Source organism: Nycticebus coucang, chromosome 10 (assembly GCF_027406575.1).
Source record: "Nycticebus coucang isolate mNycCou1 chromosome 10, mNycCou1.pri, whole genome shotgun sequence".
In the NCBI taxonomy this organism is placed as follows: domain Eukaryota; kingdom Metazoa; phylum Chordata; class Mammalia; order Primates; family Lorisidae; genus Nycticebus; species Nycticebus coucang.
In genome coordinates this window covers 43,831,318-43,853,137 of record NC_069789.1, presented here as the reverse complement: position 1 = coordinate 43,853,137, position 21,820 = coordinate 43,831,318, and the positions used below count along the sequence as shown (strand labels likewise).

The 21,820-nt window shown below is 35.6% G+C and overlaps 1 protein-coding gene across 2 annotated transcripts in view; it reads left to right on the top strand.

The window, feature by feature from the left end:
• The window catches only part of SPATA17 (spermatogenesis associated 17), a 287,476-nt gene that overhangs the window by 30,941 nt on the left and 234,715 nt on the right, over positions 1-21,820 (top strand). For both annotated transcript variants that reach the window (XM_053606767.1, XM_053606768.1), the window contains exons 3-4: positions 1,052-1,133; positions 17,635-17,685. In XM_053606767.1, the coding sequence (XP_053462742.1) occupies positions 1,052-1,133; positions 17,635-17,685 (133 nt within the window). The remainder of the gene's footprint in view (positions 1-1,051; positions 1,134-17,634; positions 17,686-21,820) is intronic.

Below are 21,820 nucleotides of genomic sequence, written 5' to 3'. Positions count from 1 at the left end.
AAAAAAAAAAACAAAAAAACCTGAGGGAAGAGGAGGTTGCTGTGAGCTAGGACACCACAGCACTCTACCCAGGGCAACAGTTTGAGACTCTGTCTCAAAAAATAAAAATAAAAATAAATAAAGTATGAAGTTGAGGCTTCTCTTTTGGCCACCATACAAACTAGGAACCTAGTAGCAAATAGATTATTTTTGAATTTGGCAGACTAACCAGATAGACTAATTGGATAGACTAAAGAATATATACAACTGGATTAAATGGAATGCTATTCAACCATTTAAAAAGATGGAGACTTTACAGTTTTTGCATTTACCTACATTTCCTTCTTAGTAAAGTATTGTAAGAATGGAAAAATAATTATCTAATGTGCTTCATATTAATATGAAACCAATATATAAATAATTACATGCTCATATGAACAATAAAACACAAATAGAGACTAGAACAGGGGTAGAGGGAGTGGGTAGGGGTCAGGGGGAGGGTGATTGGCAGAAGGAGGGGGGCATGAGATGGGATCTCACCTAATGTGCACATTGTGAGGGTGTATAACATTCCCCCTCCGCGAGGGATTCTTTTACAACTGAAACTTTAACAATGTAACCTCAAAATTTGCACCCTCATATTAATTTGAAATAAAAAAAAGAATACATGAAACCAAGGATAACTGTTTCTCCAGCTCATGAATTATTTCTAAGTACTTACGATTATTTGTGTTAATAGTGCCTGGCTTACTTCTCAACATGTCGCTATGACCTGATTTATCATCTTAGTATTCAAAAATATTTTAAAGAATCAGTATTGAAAAATAATTGAAATTAAAATGTTGTTTAACCATAAGCACAAAAGAAATAATAAATAGTTATCTATGCATTTTTTTTTTTTTACCTCTAGAAATGCTATCCTAGAATGATACCTACTTACTTCTAAAAATTACACATAAACCTGGTTTTGCATTTGGACTATTGAATTGCAGGAGAATGTGTTCCCAGCAAAAAGTGAAGAGATATCCTTGTTTTAACAAAAGCATACTATTCAGCATATTTTCTATTGTAGGCATTTAAACAGATCAGCAGTAACTATTCAAAAATGGTGGCGAAGTTTCTTAGGCAGACAAAAATTTCAAGAAATTGTGAAGGTAAATATAAAATTTATGTATGTTAACCTTTGAATTATATAATATCCTGCAACTTATTCACTTTGATAGTAAATATTTGCACGTAGTTTGGAAATTACTGATGATAATTGTTTATGTAAGGACAAAATTAGGCTTAGTTTTTGGTATGAGACCTCTCCCAAAAGCATTTCCAAACAGGTTTCTCCATGGAGAGTTGACTCATTGCTTGGTACCAAAACTATACCACATGTTTCAATCTTAAGGACCTTTCACAGTGTATGTGCTTGTACTTGTCTGTACTTTCTAGATGGGGAACTCTTGAGAGTAGGCACTATAGCTTGTCTGTATTTGGATCACCCACATTTTAGGCTGATGCCAACAGTACAGTCCATAAACATCCTCAGAAGGCTTTGGACTTGTTAGAAACAATCAATGAGCCTTCTTTTGCCATCTCTGTGGGACTTCCTACTAAATTGTGTTTTATAAGTGTAAATAAGTTTAGATAAATAAAGAATTGCTCCAAAATGGATTTTTATAGACAGTTACACATATTTAGGGCTTTATCACCAATATATTTGCAATTAATATTATTAGAAAGGAGTAAAAAATTATATGGTACCTTTGTAAAAGCTAGTATTTATTAAACACCTGCTATTCGCCAAGCATATTGCATGGATTATTTAATTTATATATCATTACACTTGCTAAAAATAACAATTGTAATACTAATTCAGCAGATTATGAAACTGAGGCTCAGATATTTATCCACAAACACATAGTGGCATATTTGGTATACATTTCAACCCCACAGTTATTAAAGAATTTTTTACATTGGGTGGCCATTGTCTGATAATCTCCAGCATCTTCTGCTTAATCTCCGTAAGGTCAGAGACTATGTCTCATTACTGTTACATTCTCATAAGATGGTGCCTGGTACATATTCGATAGTCAGTTAGCATTTATGTAGATGAAAAGAAAAATGAAAACCAGTGCTTTTTCTAGTACATTGTACTACTTGCCTTTCTGGTAGAAGCCAAAAATTGAACTTGATCAGTCACTGGTCTGAGTACAGTGTGTCTTTTTTCTTCTCTCTTCACTTGATTTTGGTTAAAAGCCTCATTTAAAAAAATAACCCTAAACTACTCTGAAATCAAATGCCTCTATTTCTGTTGCAGCTTACATTTTGGAAAGGCAAAATTGGGAAGAAAAGGTAACTAATGATTACCTGCTAGGTGCCAGGCACTGTGGTAAACATTTTATATAGTCTGCATCTTATATCCAGCTTTTGACTGTAGATGAGCAGTAGAAAGAACATAGGCTTTAGACCTCGTGATGGAAGTGAAGGAAGTTGTTTAACCTGTGCACACCTTGCTTCTGTCCTTGTCTTTGAAACGAGGATGAGAATGTATCGCAGATTTTTGTGAAAATTAGATGGAATGCTGTACATAAAATACCCAAAACTATGACTGATGTATAGTTAAGTGCTCGAAAATGGTAGCTATTTATGATGCTGTTACTATTATGATTGTTCAAAAACCATTGACACAGTTTGTTTACAGTAATGTGAATAAAAAATTTCCAAGTAAATTCAACTCCATTGCACATTTCTCTCTCTCGGGTACCAAAAATGTACACACATTTTAAGAAAAAAACTGTACTAAAGTTGTAATACTAAATATATGCCATTAACAAAAGATGAATACAAGTCACATTTGAGCACCTCTTGTAACTGCAGAAGTCAAACGTGACTTGAGTATTACAATTTGAATACTGTTTTTCTCTTTTTAAAATGTGCACACATTTTTGGACACCCTCTGGTGTGTATGTATACAATTTTTGTATAATGATTCAGGAAACCACCAATTTTGAATCTTTCTGTGCTTAAAATTAGTAGCGGTAGAAATTGAAGGAGGGAAGCAAAGAAATACAAGGAGAGATGTCTTTCAAGCTCTTTGAAAATAGTAAAGAAAATTAAAGAGGGAAAGAGACTTTCCAGGAGTTAAGCCTAGATATGGAATTCACCACTAATCCATCTGACTATTATTCAACTCACTCCCCTGGAATCTAGAGCTTGATATTTTAGAATATAAAAGGCAATCATCTCATCAGGATAATTTGTGCAGCTTTATCTTTGGATATATCTCCATTGCTTATGTGTATGTATACAAGATTTTCTTCTTTCATTTTCTGAGATCAATGTTCAGGCCTTTTGGTAATTATCTTTTATCTGAAATACATACAAACAACCTGATGTTTTCTATAAAGACACATGAAGGCAAAGAATTCCCCTGGCTACAGTGTGTATTCCATATGCTATCTGACTTCATGATGCTGTTTTAATGGAGAATCATAGTTTATATTCAAGCCCATTTTGTCCTGCAAGTATGGAAAAAATATAATCAAATATCAGTGCTTCTTTTGTACACCAATTCCTATTGATGCCTTTTAAATACTATTTTCTAGACCCAAGTCTTCTTTCTCCACTTTTTCTCTTCATTTTCTTCTGTCTTTCCAGTTTTCACATGAGTTGGATTTTTATTCATTATCAGGCCACTTAAAAGTAATTTCTAATTTTTTTAAGTTTACAGAAAACTTATAAATATAATACAAAGAACTCCCATATATTCCTCACTCAGGTGAACAAATTTGCTTTATTAGTTTCTCTCTTCTCTCCGTACATATTTTTATTTTCCCTATATACATATTATTGTAATCGTTTGTGGCATAGTTGCAGAAATTATGTTTATTTATCCCTAAATATTTTTATGTATTTTTTCTAGATAATGATATTGTAATTATCAAAATCAGGAAATTGACATCTGTACAAATATATGATCTTGTTCCAATAATGTCATTTATAGCAAAAACATCCTTTCCAGGGTAAAAATTAGTATTTCGTACATATGTGTTAATTCCTTAGTCTACTTTTGCCTTTGATGGCCCTAATATTTTTGAAGAATATTTGAAGACTAGTTATTTTTCAGATTATTCCTCAATTTGGGTTTAATAATATTTCTTCACTACTAGATTGAGATCATACAATTTTAGCAGAAGTACATCTCAATACTTCATAGGAGGAGGCATACAATGTCAGTTTATCCAATAATTGTCGATGTGAACTTTGACCATTTAAAGCGTTATCTCTCAGGTTTATACAACATAACATTTCTATAACATTTCTTTTATAGGGGATATTTAAAGCCAGTACACATATCTTCTTCCTCATCAAGCGTGTGTATGCCAGGTTTAGCATGCAATGACGGTTCTTAACCAAAATCAATTATTACTATACTTGTCACACAGCGACTTTCTATTCATGGTTCCACAATTTCTCTTATGTTTACTTACTAGCATTTTACTAGGAAAGCATTTCCTTTTGCCCTATGTATGTATTCATTTATTTACATCAGTATGGAATCATGGATTCCTATTTTATTCATTGGGCTATGGTCAATTACTATCACTAAATAAGTTGGTGCTCAAATAGTCTTCAATTTTGCCAGTAGGAATCTGCAGCCATTATTTGATAGAACCAGATATTTAACCAGGATAATCCAGAAATTGAGGTTTTTTTATGGAATAATGAAGACCGTTAGTCCTGTTCTTTATTAGTGATTAGGATGATATCAGTGATATAGGCAAAGACAGTTGCTTATACATATGCAAAATTCATTCTGTAAGTGTAACTGACAACTTTCATTGCTGTGTTTTCTACTCAAGCTACCTACCCATCAGATTGTTGTGAATAATTAATGAGACCTCTTTGTAATCAAACATATAAGAGTTTATACATTTCAGTAGTTACCTTGGGAATATATAGTTATTCTAATAATGTTAGGGTTGCTGTAAATATATTTTTAAAAGTTCAAGTAATCAACTTCCCAAGGAAGTTTGTTTTGTTACTTTAACGCCTCAGCTGAATTTGATCAAAAACGGTATCCCCCAGCATGATCACCAAGTAATTCCCCATATTTGGATCGAGTTGTTTTTTGGTTCTCTTGAAAAAAATAAAAACATGAAGATTGTTGTTAGATTGGTTCCTGCTGGTTTTTAAACCTAGTCAGCAATAAGCTTCTTGAGAATAGGTCTGTTTTATTCATTTATCTTTGCTGTTTATACAGTGTCTAATGTAAGGCATGAAACATAATTATAATGGAACCTCAATACATAATTATCAAATGAGATTAAAACAGCTCCTGTTTTCTGATTGCCCTAACCCTTTACATTCTTAATGCATACACCATCTATTAAAGCCTTACACCAACCCTATAAATACCATCACTATTTCATAAATGAAGAATGTTAGGCTCAGGTTATGTTCCTAAGGACACACTATCAGTGCTAAGTGCAAACAAGTTCAAACCCAGTTTGATCTGATTTCAAAACCCTTATATTGAGCTGGTAGGCAGTTCAATATCTGTTATTATTGGAGATTTTTCTTCTTTGAGGTATGTGGAAGTACTGTGGGACTAAAGTAGGGCCAACATGTCAAAGATTTCTCAATTCACGGAGCCCTCATTCAAAAGATACCCATTGTCTAAGACCAAGCCCTTGATCCTTCAAATTTCCTCTTTTGAGGACTCTGACTACTGGGCCACATACAGGGAATAGGGACTTTTGCCAGAGCTGATAACTCCTAATGCTTAGAGGCGATCTCCTCCACATCTGCCACCAAGCTTACCCATAGAGTTTCAGCCCCCTCCCAGAGCAATAGGAACACCAAATGCTGTATTTCTTAATTTTAAAAAGCTAACATCAGGTTCTCTCCCGGGTGTGTGGACTCCTGGCACCTCTCTTTCCGTTTCTCTGACAACACTGCTTCTTTTACCTCATCTCCTTCCTCCAGCATAATATCTCAGTACTTAGATTTTAGGAAAGCAAAGCTAGGGATAGATGGTGCCATGCAAACCTTCTGTAGCAAAAGTGAATGTAGGGACTTGCTATTTTCTTGAGTCTGTGAGTTGAGGATATGTAGGGACCTGCTATTTTCTTGAATCTGTGAGTTGAGGATATGTAGGGACCTGCTATTTTCTTAGTTTGTGAGTTCAGGATATTGTTTGAATCACCCCACTAGCACACACATAGTACAATAGTAACTATGTTTAAGCCACATTTTCCAGTTGATTCAGCATAATTTTTTGGTCTAATAGCCATAGATAGTAATAATAATGCTAAAAAGTACATGATTAAATTATAATAGGAATGGTGTAGAATAGTGATTATGAAACTTTATTATTTATTTATTTTTTTAACCAATACCAAAGACCATCCTTCATTACAATATTAGTTCATGGTAACTGAATGAAAACATTACTCAAGGGGAATTAACAATTTCCATTGTAAAGAACTAGCTCCCAACATTACAACCAATTTGTATAAGAAGCTCCTGTTGGACAAGCTGGCAAGGGATGTTGCTAGAAAATTTAATGAATGATACCAAATGTGCCAGTTACAGAAAAACGTTGCCCAGTACATCTCTTAGCTTTGTTGAGAATGTCCTGATACACAAGGTATACTTCTACAACAAATGTTCAAGGTGGTTAGGTTTTCAGAATCCAAGTTGATAGCAGTTCCTGGTCCTTCACAGACCGACATCCATCCTCTGGAGATACAGCCTCTTCCTCTTGGGCTGAGCTGCTGTGGCTGCCAGCTCTGAATCTATGCACTCCAGCACTCAGTTCTTAAAACCTGAACATGCTGGCAGTCCTTCACTAATTTGCAACCTCATAATTACGCTGTCTTCAACACTCTGCAGTGAGTATGGCATCTAGTTCTTGGGTTTGCTCACTTCCCACCGAGGGCTGGGTAACCAGGTCCCGGCTTTCACGGATCATGTCCCTTCACCACTCAACTACAGTGAAGGAGTCTATTTTAAAACTTTAGTAACAAAACTCCTTCTCCTTGATCTAGAATGTTAGCAAATGTTAGCCCCTATGTAAAACAGATATAAGCAGTGCAGCAATTTTGGAAGGCAGAGAAATGCAACAGCTTGCATTCTTTCCCTGTGATTTCTGTTGCCACCTGAGCCACCAGGACATGCTTTGAGGGCCACCAATTTAGTTTACTTGTCTCTAGATTGAAAGATCACAAAAATAAAATAAATAAAAGGTTAATGATATTTACTGCCTGCAGGAAGAGATCTGAGTAGTTGAGAGACAGGGGTGGGGAAGAGAGTTTTCACTGTCAACTCTTTTATAGTTTTTTTTTTTAATTTTAAACAGTGTGAATGTATTATCTATTAGATAAATTAATTGAAAAAGAAAGTCAGTTTAAAAGAAACCCCTCCCCCCACACATAGCTAATATGTGTTTAGGTGGAAAGTTAATACAGGTTCTCAAGGAAATGATATTTAACATGACTTTTGGGGGACACAGCATGAAGTTCATGAAGTTTTGAAATTTGGAATCAACAAAACATATTGAGAAACAATAAAAATGTTTATCTAGGTTGTGCATAGAGTGGGGAATAAGATGGTTGGTAAGAGCCAAAAGTGACTTTTATAAAATAATTTTCTATGTTTTAAAGGAACTTCTTTTCTTTCTTTCTTTCTTTTTTTTTTTTTTTTTGCAGTTTTTGGCCATGGCTGCGTTTGAACCCGCCACCTCCGGCATACGGGGCTGGCACCCTACTCCTTTTAGCCACAGGTGCCGCCCTTAAAGGAATTTCTTGATTAAAAATATTTATTACATTTGTTGCCTCACACATCCTTAGCAATGTCTTGTCAAGAAGAATAAGCAGGTAGTATCTTCATTTGATATTAATAAATGAAGAAAAGAAAGCTCAGGAAGATTAAATGTGTGCCTAAAGTTCTCAGCTTCTGATCCTTGTATATCTGTACACGAGGTTGGATAATTAAGTTTGTGAACTCATCCTAGAAAAAGTGCTACACACCTCATTGCTGACTATCATTACAGTCACCAGATGGCCAAAGGGAGTATGACAACAGCTCTGATGGCCATTCTAGAAAAAAGAGTTCCAAAACGGCTATGAAGGGTGCATTAGGTGCTGACAGCCTCAGTGCATAGTGCAGGGGGAGCACCTTGAACTAAAGATCTTCTCTGCATGTTCTTCAGGTAATCTAAATTGTCTCTTCCTCCTAGATTCCTTTATACAGGTGACTATTACCTCCATTCAACTGGAAGTCCAACCCCGAGGAACTGTCCTTGTCTTGCATCTACCTCCAACCTCCTATTGTTTGTCAAATCATTTTCATTTTCCCTCATAAACATCTCTGCATTCCCATTTAAACTGCATCACGTAAAGTGCCATGCCTACAGTTCTTCCCTCATAGCATGCAATATAAAGTCCTTACTCTTCTTCAACATTGCATGTGGGTCTTCTTAGTTGGATGATTGCTTTCTATTTAATCTCACTTCCTAAAATGCCTTTGAAACTATGCTTTGGTCATGTTAAACTGTTTTTCATTGCCCAAATAATGCAATGTCCTCATCATCCAAAGATTTTTTGCAAGCAATGTTCATTCTTCCTGGAATGCCCTTCTTCACTACAACTTACTTCTCATTGCTCTGAATCCCTCCTAATCCCTCAAGACTACTTAAAGATTAACCTTCCTTCATCTCAAGTAGAAAGTAAAATTCAGAAAGACTGCAGATATTGGGTGCATTTGCCCCACTATGACATATTTGTTTATTTACATCTTTCTCATTTGATGGGAGCGCTTGAATAGTAGTGATGGGTTCTATTTATTATATCCCCAAAATATCACAGGGAAGGTCACATAAAAGTCCTGAAGAAATTTTTACCAACTGGATGAATGAATGATTCACAAGGATACAAATTGGAAGATGTTTGCTGTGGTCACTGTGGAGAATGGTTAATATCAGTGTGTGCCGGGGGGGTTGTATTCTTACTCAAAATTAGTCATCTTCTCTCCCCTTCATCATCAATGCATGACTCATCTCCATTCCACTGATTTGGGGCTTGGCCATGTGTGGTGAGCAGATGGGACATATGCCACATCCCAACTGCAGCTTTTAGGTGGCTTTCTCACTCTTCCCCTCTGGCACAAGAATGGCACATTTCAGATTTAGGCTCCTCCTTCCGCCTTAGGGTTGAGAAGAAGAGACGTACACAGCATAGCTACAGGAAACCTTGGCTCAGATGTGAGTGAGTGAGAAAGGACCATTTTGATTTATAACCTATTGAGATAGTTATTATCTTAGCATAGCAGATTAATAGTTACAATGAGAACAAAAGCAAGGGTGTTTTAAGAAACATTCTATGTAGGGTATTCAGTGATGCTTACTAAAAGATGTTTGGGGCTTTTTGAGTTTGTGATGATCTTAGGACACCTCCTTGTGGTGGTATCTTATAAAGAGATGGTGCAAGCTCAGCAAAATCTCTGGTATGTCATAAATAGAGCTCAGCAAATGTTTATTAGACCAGGTGCGGTGGCTCATACCTGTAATCCTAGAACTTTGGGAGGCTGAGAAAGGAGAACAGCTTGAGGCCAGGAGTTTGAAACCAGCCTGAGCAACATAATGAGCCCTCGTATCTACAAGAAATGAGTCCTAGCTACTCAGGAGACTGAGGCGGGAGGATTACTTGAGCCCAGGAGTTTGAGAACCTCCTCTCTACAAAAACAAACATACAAAAACGCTCAAGTGTTTATTAAACGGAGCTGTTGAATGTGATGTTATATTAAGGATCAGAGCTGGAGATAAAAGAATGTATTAGGCAAGATTTTCTATCTAATGAAAAAAGTATCTGAAACAATAGAACCAAGGCCAAGAACCGAGGCTTGTGGAATGTGTTATGTAGGATTTAGAAAGAGGAAAGAGAATTAAAATAGAGAATAAATGGTCAGGAAAATATAGTGACATAATATCACAGGATGTTATGAAGAAAACTTATAGGAAACTTGGAGTTGCCAACAGTATGGCAAATATCAGTCAGAAAGAGAACTGTGACAAGTCCTGGGATCCCTTCGGATAAGCCCTGTAGTTTTAGAGACAGCCTTCCGCCAAATTCCTCTGTGCCAGAGCATTTCTATCTAGCTTTTAAATAATTGTCACAGTGACAGTAAACAGCTCATCAAGTCCTGGAGCCTCCTGTGTTCTCCACAGTGGCCACTTCATTAACCCACAACAATAGAGCAATTCCAGTCTGATTTGGGGCTTTGGCTCTTTCTTGCTTCCTGTCTGCCTGTAGTTTTTGTTTGTTTTTCTTTCCAACCTCCTTTCCAGGTCTTCCTGCGGGCTTTGCTGCTGCTCTGTCTAGCAACATAACCCAGATTTTCTATCTTTGGGGTCCAGCACTGTTGGTTCACAACTGTGAAAACCCTTTCCTTTTATTGAGGATGCGCTCTAATTCTCCTCTTTTATTAACAGCAAATTCATGGTCACCTGGTCTGTGCACTCGGTGCCCGTGCATTTCATGCAGGCTGAACTCTTAGTGCAGTTTTACTGTGACCTGCACATTCCGATGGACACTCAAATAGTCCTACTGTTTTCAAATGCTTCTTTCTTTTTTAGCCATATAGTGTTCTATTTAGCGTCTTTTTACCACTCACTGCTTTATTTCACAAATGGCGAAATCAAAGTAGTCATTCTTGTAGACAATAGCACCGAAAAATGGAGAAATAGCCTCTCAACTGCCTCTTTTAGAACACTGTTGTGAGTGTTCCCTGAGCGAATCTATCAAAATAAACTATATAGAACAGTTTGTGCCTATTTTTTATACTTTAAAATTTGCTTTTGAAAAATATTTTATCGTTATATAATTTAAATTATGTTTGATATAAAATACTTTTTAATGATCATGGTCTGAGAGTAGAGAAAAATAAAGATTATCACAGCACATAATTAATTCAGTGTATATTATGAAATAAATGTATATAACTGTAGTCCTAAACAGCTCAATGTTATGCTTCTAAATTGACATCATCCAGTGAATAAGCAGTTTAATAAAAAAAAATTTGTTGAAATGTATGAATAGCCCATGGTAGAACAATTAAATTTATAAAGATAATTATGATTTTAAAAGAGATTGTTTAAATTATAAAAATAATATACTATATCATTGAAATTAAGGTTCACAATGTATATGGGTGACATTGATTGAATATTTAAAAGAATAACAATGAAAGGAAGTTTTACTAACTTTACTATTATATTACATTGTATATTATTATGACAAGTAGCAGCAATTTTCTCTTTTTATGGATAGAAAAAATACATAAAATATTGTCAAGAGCAGGCACAATGGCTCACTCCCATAGTTCCATCATTTTGAGAGGCTGGGGAAGGAGGATGGTTTGAGTCCAAGAGTTCAACACCCAGCTGGGCCACATAGCAAGACCCTGTCTTTACAAAAAAATAAAAACATTAGCTGAGCATGATGGTGCCTGCTTGTGGTCCCTAGTACTAAGATTGATGTGGGAGTACCTGAGCCTAGGAGTTCAAGGCTGCAGTGAGCTGTGATTGCATCACTGTGCTTTAGTTTGGGGACAGAATATCTGAAAACAAAGCAAAAAATCAGTCACAATTTTAAAACATTTTAAAACTGATAAGAGACAAACTCAGCTGCTTTTATAGGCATTTTTATTTCTCTTCATTAGATGAATACATGTTTCTTCTTTACGTGAGAAAATTCCCAATTCTTGATAATGTTCTTTATGGGACTTCTAAATCAGTTGTAAGATAAGGCAACATTCTTCACTTTTTAGTGTCAAAGCAGAAAGCTGATACATATGTATTATTTTCCTTCAGGTTAAATAAGCATCGGAGGCAAAACCACTTAAGATTCAGTTACCTATACAAATTTCAAACCTTATTAATGTATTTATATCATAATTATGAAGTGAATTTAGATTCGGTTCACTCATTTTTAAAGATAGTAGTTACTGAAAGAATGTAATCAGCTTTCAATCCTTTTTATATGAAAAAAGAAAGGTTGTTTTTAAAATCAACTTTTGACAATGACCGGATTGTTATCAGTTGCCAGCAAACAAGGCAAAGTATATGCACAAAATACTTACAATTACTTGGTAATAACTTATTTTAATGGTTATACTGAAAATTATGAAATGTGGATGGCACTGATGTGGAAAATAACAAAGACTCAGGCTCCTCAGATCTGTTATCCACATGTGCATGGCTTAATGCACTGTCATCACTTTGATGCACACATTTGCTTTGTTTTCTCCAATTTAGCCAGCCGATTTTGTCAAGTTATATAGATGCATTACTTAAAATTACTATAAATATCGATTACTTTAAGTGTTTTGCTTTTGAAATGGTTCCTCCTTGAAGCTCATCTTTTCTTTATTTCCGACCCAAATGCTTAACAGTAAAGAAAAAAATCAAGTAATTTACAGCATGTTCATATAACAAAATATGATATAGCAATTGTATATTACATATGAAAATATGTGAAGAAGGCATTTGTAACTGAGAAAAAAGAGAGAGGGTACAAGATCTGTACAAGATCTAAATTAGGTGCAAAAGAGTTAAAAGAAATTAAGTCCCCAGGACTTTAAGGAGAGGAATTTACAGTCTGAGTTTAAAACAAAAAGTGGAACAGTTACGGTCAACAAGGTCTGAAGCGTGCTATGAAAATACGAGGCTAAACTGAAGTGGAAGTCTCTGGGACTGTGAGATTAGATAACTGAATATGCTGTCTCCATGCATGTGAAAAATCCTGGGATAATGGCAGGAGCTCTGGTGAAGAGTGAGGCCTTCATGTAGGTGTGACAATCTTTATACCATATAGTTAGCACGGGTTGGAAAGGGACAAGAAGGAAAGAGGGTACTATTATCCAGAGACCTGAAGAAAGCTACACCAAAAAGGGAAAGAAAGTAATAAAGTTGGAAAGCTTGAGATTCAATCTTTTTTTCTTTTTTGTTATTAATGATGCACATCCTACCGGTTTGAAATGGTTTAAATGCACCTTTGGTGCTAGGAGAACACTAGCTTCTTATTTCAGTGGTGGGACTTGGGGTAGTGGAGAAAAGGTAGTTTTTCTTTTAAATAAAAGCTTGTATGAAAAACAAGAGAGATGGGATTTGGACAGTTAGAAAAAAAATGGTGGGATGTTTTAGGCAAGGGGAGTGGAAAAACAGTGCGATAATGTGGTGAGACTGAAGTTTAAGGGAAAGGATGAGGGAAAGAGGAAAAAAGGGTTGACACCTGACTGTGGTGACCTGTGCCTATCACTTTTACCTGTAAAAAAGTGGTTCTTGTTTATTCTCCCAATATATTTAATTTGATAGGAAAAAAAGGAAGGAACTTAAATGTAATCATTACCCAACTAGGAAACTGAAAAGGATGCTATGTGCCTTAGCTTGTGAGTTTATCTTTCTCTAGTGATCTGAAATACTCAAGTGTGTTAGTTCCACCAATCAGCCCAATTAAGAAGGCTTGGCTTAAGCAATTGGAAAGTATTGAAGTTCTACGATTTTTAAGAATCCAAAAAGCACTTTTTTTTTTTTTTAGTCAGAGTTTCACTATGTCCCCCTCTGTAGAGTGCTGTGGTGTCACAGCTCACAGTAACCTCCTTTCAACTGTTGGGCTTATGTGATTCTCTTGCTTCGCCTTCCAAGTAGCTGGCACTTCAGGTGCCTGCGACAATGCACAGCTATTTTTTTATTGCCATTGCCGGGTTCGAACCTGCCACCCTTGGTGTATGTGGCTGGCGTCATAACCACTGTGCTACAGGTGCCGAGCCCAGGTACTTTGTTAAAAGTAATACTTGACAAAATTAATCTAGAGGAAATGTTCTAAATGAATTAAAAATAAGATGCAGGAGGGCGGCGCCTGTAGCTCAAGGAGTGGGGCACCACCCTGTATGCCAGAGGTGGTGGGTTCGAACCTGGCCCCGGCCAAAAACTGCAAAAAAAAAAAAAAAAAAAAAAGATGCAGGAGGTATGAAGACTGTAGATAGTACGGTCATGGAAAAGAAGACTTGACAAAGCTCAGAGAATAATTGGAAATGATGGGTAAAAATGAGAGAATCAAATCCTCAAAAGAAAATAAACATAGCTACTGGTGAAACTGACTACTCCTAAGAGTATCTTAAAAGCGAGATGATATTCAAAATACTTATCAATCAGTACAGTAGGGTCAACTAGCTTACCACAATAACCAACAAATCGGATAGGACACCAGTTATAAATAGCAAGTTTGACCACTTTGGTCTAGTTTAATTGAATAGCAGCCCTTTCCAAAAGGTCCACCTGGATATTAACAACACAGAAAATTAATTAGATTTTCAAAAGAAATATGTTCCTCCCACAAAAATATTTCAAAATTTTTCTAAAAATTTAGCTAGGTAATGTGACCAAGTTTATATACCTGACAAATGGTTGGTAGTGTTCAAATGCTATAGTTTTAATCCAGGAATTCTTCCTGTTCTATTCTTGTCATTGCAAGATAGCAATTCTCCTACTCTTTCCCTACTTCTTTTCTTTTTCCTGTCATTGCCTCTTTCCCTTCCCTTATTTATTCAACAAACATTTGGTGAGTATCTATCATTTAGCACTGTGTTGCCATCACAATAAAACAATCTACCCCTTTAATGCTTAATTTTACCCCAAATCTTCAGTCTTCCCCCTTAAAATAGACTCGGCGTCTTGATGATAAAGGAATAGGAACTAATGAAAAGGAAAATAAGAATTTTTTTTCTGCTGAAAAATTAAAATGGCTTGTCATTCTTGGATATGTTATCATTATTATTTTTAAACAGAATCTCACTCTGTTGCCCTGGCTAACTTGGCTATTTTATTAACATCCTGCAACTAGAATATGCTTTACACACCCAACTTTATGGAATGAAACAAAATGAACAAACCAATGGCCCATTTAGCACAGAATTCTGAAAAATATTTTAAGAACAATGACTTTCATATGAGTGATAGTTTAACTATTCAAGTGACTGAAACATTAGTATAACAAATAATTATCATTACTTAGAGTGGAAAAACAAAGACTTAGATGAAATTTTATAAAATTTCAGTGTCCAAATATATCTTCTAGATACCTTATGGATACCTTATGAAAATGCACAGCTCACATTCACATATGATTTTTCAAAAATTAGGATAAAATATATATAACATAAAATTTAACATTTCAACAATTTTTAATTGTACTATTTAGTGGCAGTAAACACATTCGCTTTATTATGCAACCATTACAACTATCCATTTCCAAAACTTTCATCATCCTAAACTGAAACTCTGTACCTGTTGAACATTAACTCTTCACATCCCCTAGATCCTGATAAGCTCCATTCTACTTTTTTTTCCCCTGTGAATTTGAGTATTCTACTTAACTCATATAATTGGAATCATGCAATATCTGCATCATGTATGTTTTTTCAGTACTTCTGAAAGCATCAGGGCTAGAGAATTGAGAATAAATATAGTATCAGTCTGTAGTTTACTTGAGAATGATATATGAGAATCAAAGTGCTTTTCACATAGAATTTACAATTTCTAGACTCAAAAACTCCATCTCTCATTCCTGTTAGTTGATAATAAAATTGAGCCCTTTATACTTTTTGGAATTTTACTTATAGTTAAATTGCATACTTTTAACAACACAATGTGTAACTGTTAGCACTACTGATAATCCCTTTCATACTATCAGCTATGTCCCAAGCACCTTAAATACTTTATCTCATTTTAATCTTCACAACAATTCAATGAGGCATAATGCCCTACTTTATAAGGATAGAAGGCAAGACCAAGAAACTTAAGTAATTTATTCAAGGCAACATAGCTGCTTACAGCAAAGTCAGGAGTTGAACTCAGGTTTGTAGCTCAAAAGCTCACACGGACACCCTCCACTGTTAAATCAACCATGATAGGGCCAGACACCATGGCTCATACCTGTAATCCCAGCACTTGGGAGGCCGAGGCAAATGGATTGCTTGAGCTCAGGAGTTGGAGAGCAGGCTGAGCAAGGGAGAGACCCCGTCTCTAACAATAGCCAGGCATTGTGGTGGGCGCCTATAGTCCCAGCTACTCTGGAGGCTGAGGCAAGAGAATTGCTGAGCCCAAGAGTTTGAGGTTGCTGTGAGTTATGACTCTACAACCCTCTACCAAGGACATCAAAGTGAGACTCTGTCTCAAAAGAATAAATAAATGAAAATAAATAAGTAAATAAACAATGTTATGACTAAGACAAGAAACATCTTTTTCTGAATCAACACATTTTGGAGAATATAATTTCCAAAGTTTTCTTTAAAAAAAAAAATTTAGTGGCAACATTTCCTTCAATTTGACATAAAGAAATAGAATATTAAAGTAAATACTTGAAATCATCTCAAACATTAAGAATTATGCTTTGCTTGCTGTAATGAAGAAAGAGAATTTAAAATGAAATAACATCATTGTGTTCATTTGTAAATAACATATTGCAGCCAACTGTTTCTTAATTGCTCAAACTGTTGATAAATAATCCATCCCTGCTGCTCTCCACAGACAATTTGCTTTATATCAGACCAGGCAATTCAAACAATGCTAATTATAGTGAAACCCTTTTGTATGAATTCCTGTTTATAATGGGGCAGAAAACTCCTCTATAAAGAGTTAAGGCAGTTTTCTCTGGTTTTTGCCTGAAATGTAACACCTACTACCTGGACTCAAGTTATGTTACTTGAATGAATTTGGTTTGAATAAAAATGTATAATGATGTATATCGTGCTGAATAATATGTATTGCATTGCTTTAACTTTTATTGTACTATCATGAGTTATTTTAATTTTATATTTTTAATCAAGAGATAGAACAGGTGTGGAAGCTTTACTTTAAGCAATATATTCATTGAAATAAGCTACGTTGCTAAATAATATGCTATAAGAAAGATTGGTATATTAATAGATAAATGTGCCTTACCAGAAAGAAACCAACACTTTAGGAAGTCTTCACTATGTCAAGGGATTTGCTGTAACATGATATCACTGTATTTATGATTTTATGATGTTAAAATGAATATTAAATGAAACAAAATTCCCAAGGATTACTCAGGAGGCAGCTAAGTACATAACATTTTGCATAGATGGTTGGAAGGCACAATTTTGCTCCATCACTGCATCCATATCCTTGAACAATTTCTACTGAAGACAGCATTTCTTTGAATTTTTCATTAAACCAGACGTCTTGAAATATGAATTCCTTTTATGTTTCTGTGAGTTTTGGCTAAAAGAACCCCAGTGAATAAATCATACAATACTACATGTCACCAGCACTTGTGAATATTTCTGCTTTGTTATTCTATTCTCAGTAGAGCACCATTGATTATCAAACTCAGCGGAGAGCATTTTATGATCATATATCTCCATTAGCTCCTAGTTTGACTACCATAGATTTTTCTGGTTAAGCTTGCATTATGTATTAGGAAGCCTATCTCTTCTATACAAAGTTTGATTTCATTTTTCTAAGCCTAGAACTCTTATTATGTATTATGTATAAAGATTCTTATCTTTCATATGTAAAAATAGGCTACACTGTCTTTGTGTAACTGAAATGTATGCCATCTTTTTTTTCTTGATTCACAGGTAGCATATTATGCTATGAAGATGAATTTCTACAATACAATGGCTGTCAGGGTAAATATTTCTTTACTTGTTAAACAAATGAAAAGTCAATTGTGCCCCGAATTCACTTTTAATAAAATGAGCAAAGCAGAATAATGCAAATTTGATTGATATGGTAATGGTAAAGAGAGAAAAGAGTATGCAGTTAAAAAGTTAGTTATGCTAAATAATCTTGGCAGTATTAAAAATTAGAGTAAAATGTAAAACGTGTAATTATATATGCTTATGTTTTAGAATGTTAAATATCTCTGAGCCGTAACTAGAGAGAGACTTAAATATTAATGGAGCAATGTATTAGTTTCCATATGTCATAGAGAATATATTGTGATAAATAGACGAACATGGGTCTGGAATACAAGATTCCTGCCCAATACAAATCAATTAGAAATTATTCATATGATTTAACAGTAATGAAGTCAGTTTCCAGCTTAGCAGTTTCATTTCTATCATTTCTGTGTTCATTTTTATGTGCTATTTTCCTAATAAAAAGCTGAATTTAGCAATTGTGAGACTTGAGCTTGGTTTCTGTGCAGATTTGGGGAATGGGCACAGTAATAATATTATTTCTTTTGTTACAGATGATAAGGCATTAGCTTAATTGCTAAACTATTATAAATGGAGACATTTCTTAAATGAATTTCACTAATGTCTTTACAATCTATGTTGCCTTATTTGTTTTTATTAACCTGTTCTTATTTCTACAAATAATAGATATTATTTGTGGTGAGGCAAGGTAGTAAAATAATTTCTAAAAGTCCTTTGTGGAACCACAGTGGGAAAATTGACTTTATTTTAACTATATATATTGGTTGTGAAAAGGGTGCTTTCCTCTGCAAATGTGAATACCTGGGAAGAGTCTCCAGTATCTCTCTCCATCTGCCTCTCTGCTTTCTTAGAGTTTGAGGGAAAAAATAAGAGGAGGAAATAGTTCTTCCTGCTTTTCCTGAGCTAGGCGCAGATACTCCCAGTGAAATGGTTGTTTACCTTTCTCAGTAATAATCATATAGGAAAACAGGATGATTTTCCTCTTTTCATGGAAATATTTTGGTTTGGGAATTTAGGAGATCTTGATTCTCTGTATAACTCTGCCGTAGACTTAATCTTTCAGTTTTAGATTAAGTGAAAGATTAAGATTAGATTCTTTTCCTTCATGTCAGATGTGTCTCCAATGTAAAGGGTATTAGATGACTAGAAACCCAAAGCATTTAATGACCAAATGTTTAGGTATTTCCCTAGATCATCAGGGGAGATCATAGAAGGAGGTCTTCCCTATCTTCTATGCTACTGGGGAGAAGCACAGAAGACAAGGTTAGAAATCCTGTACTTTGGTTCATTAGTTAGCCTCAAACCTTTAGCTCGAGTCTGATCTGGCTTGAATCATCAAGGTTCCTTTTACCTAGGCTAGGTTTATCTAAGAAATAAACATCACTACCAGGCAGAGTTTTTTTACTTATTCTCACGTCATACTAAAAGCTCTGTTTCTTAATAGTGTTGTCCAATGTCAATTTGTCTTTGATTAAATTCAATGGACAATGTTGTACTTTACTGGAGTCCCGTGATATTGGAAAACAAGAAAGATTAAAGAAAAAAAATCCTCGGACCCTTTTGCATTTTGGAAACAGCTTACTTTGGAAATGCTGCCCTTCTGCCTAAGAATTAGATAAGATACACCGGGTGTCCCACTTATTTACCTACCACAGCGCCTGACAGATCCCCTCCAATCTCCATTTTTTTACCAGCACAAATGGTTAACTAACCTGCCTATTCCCACTGATCAGCTAGAACAAAATGTTGGTTAACCAAAGTGTGATTTAGCATTCTCTCTCCCCCGGGTCCCTGAACTTTGATCAGCATGTACCATCTTTATAACAACCCCTCCTAAGAATAGACAGGATTCAGGGTAAAATATTGGATGATCTACTATTCAATCGTAGAAGCCACTCTTTCCTTCTGCTTCTACACATTAGATGTTTCTTGTTTACCACCTTCCTGTACGTGGGTCACTGTGAAAGTTTTGAGACAGACTGTGTTTTGGTCTATTATTTCACTTCCAAGAAACACAATAAACAGAGTCCTTTCTGATTCACCCATGCAGGTTTCAGCTTGCTTTGCTTATCTGTTGTTGGGAGGGCTTCATTTGTTTCCCTCCATAATGACCCAAGTAAGCCTGGAAATCTCAGTCAGTTTCCCCTCCCGCAGCAGCACTCCTGCCTGTTGCCACGGTCACTCCTCTCCTTCCCCCTGCCGTAATCCTTTCAAATAAAGTCTGCTCTTACCAAGTCTGGATTCTAGGTGTTTTTTGTTTGTTTCTTTGTTTTTCACTCAAGTTCTAGGAGAAAGGAGAATGGTGGGACTGCAGTGGGGATTAAAGTGAGGAGAGGAAACCCTTGAGCTTTACTGAGAGGTGCAATGATCCCCTCCTGGACAGAGAAGTGCTGTGAGCCCATGTGGAGTGTGTAAAGGTTACTGTGGGAAATTCATAAGAAACATTTCTCCAACGAGAGATTTGGGATGAGTTAACTTGGTAATAAGACAAGGTGTTTCATGTTCCTAAATTGAGGGATCAGGAATGAGGCTCATTTTCATGAAGGCCACAAGTGATTGCCTAACAAAGATTAGTTTTTAGCATTGGTTGATCATAGTGACCCGTGAATGGAACTGAATTTATTTTTAAGTGGACTTCGACACATTTATTTGTCAGTGGATGTTTTGCTCTTAAAATTTTGCTTTCTGCAGGAGTAAATGGCTAAAGAGATCAGTGTAGTCCACATACCTTTGTGTCGTACATATCCAAAATTAAAACCCTATATACTAGTAGCTGAAGTTTATGTATAAACTTATATATATATATGTATATAATATATATATATATATTTTTTAAAGACAGTCTCACTCTGTTGCTGAGGTTAGAGTGCCAAGGTTGCTGAGGTTAGAGTGCCAGCAACCTCAAACTCCTGGGTTCAAGTGATCCTCCTGCCTCAGCCCCCTAAGTAGCTGGGACGATAGACTAGCCATAACACCACAGTGGCTAATTTTCTATTCTTAGTAGAGATAGGGTCTCACTCTTCCTGAGGCTGGTCTCAAACTCCTGAGTTCAAATGAACCACCTGCCTTGTCCTCCCAAAGTGCCAGGATCATAGGCCTGAGCCACTCTGCCTGGCTTGAAGTTTTATTTCCGTTAACTATAACTCTCCCTTTTTAGTTCATAAGCTATCAGGTAATTTTATTCAAAACAACTACCTATAATTTATATACATATGGATGGCAGGTATTCAGGAGGAAGAACCCATAAGGGTAACAGATAACTATGAAAAATCCATATGGCCAGTATTGTTTAGACAGCTATATGATACCCAAATCATAATAGGACCTTCACATACAATGTATGAGAAAAAACTTTTATCTGAATTTGCCTTATGAATTAAACCAATTGAAAGTTGTATCTTTGGCTACTGATTGCTGCTATGAAAACTAAATTATATTCAATTGTCAAAGAGGACAGTGGAACATTTCTGAAGAGAGAAGTTTTATTTAAACCCTATCCATCTCAAAATGGCCATCACTCTTCTGTAATGAAGAACAAATTATATGTATGTGATTTTCTTTTATTTAATAGATACCAATACCCTGATTTACAGCATTTCTTTTTTAAAGGGTCACCTTTTCTCTAAAGACTTTATGATCCCCCTACCCCTGTGGAATTCATCACTCCCTCTTTTAATGTTCCCATTTCACCATCAACATACTTCTGTTATAAAACCTGTAACATTTTATTATCTTTACTAATTTACATGCCTGTCTCCACCCTCCCACATACTATAAATCCTTTAAGGCCTAGATCCTATCTTCTTCATTTCTTTTTTTTAAATTTCAAATTAATATGAGGGTACACATTTTTAGGTTACATTGTCCTCACTTTTAAAGTTTTAAGTTGTGGAAGAGTCCCTCACCCAGGGGGCATGCTGGATGCCTGGGCATTGTGCACATTAAGTGAGATTCCACCAAAGGCCCTCCCTTATCCCACCAGTCACTTTCCACTCTCCCTCCTCACTCCACCCCTTGGCTAGACTATATTTGTGTTTTATCATTTGTATGAGAGTGTAATTGCTTATATATTGGTTTCATATTACTATTGAGTACATCAATT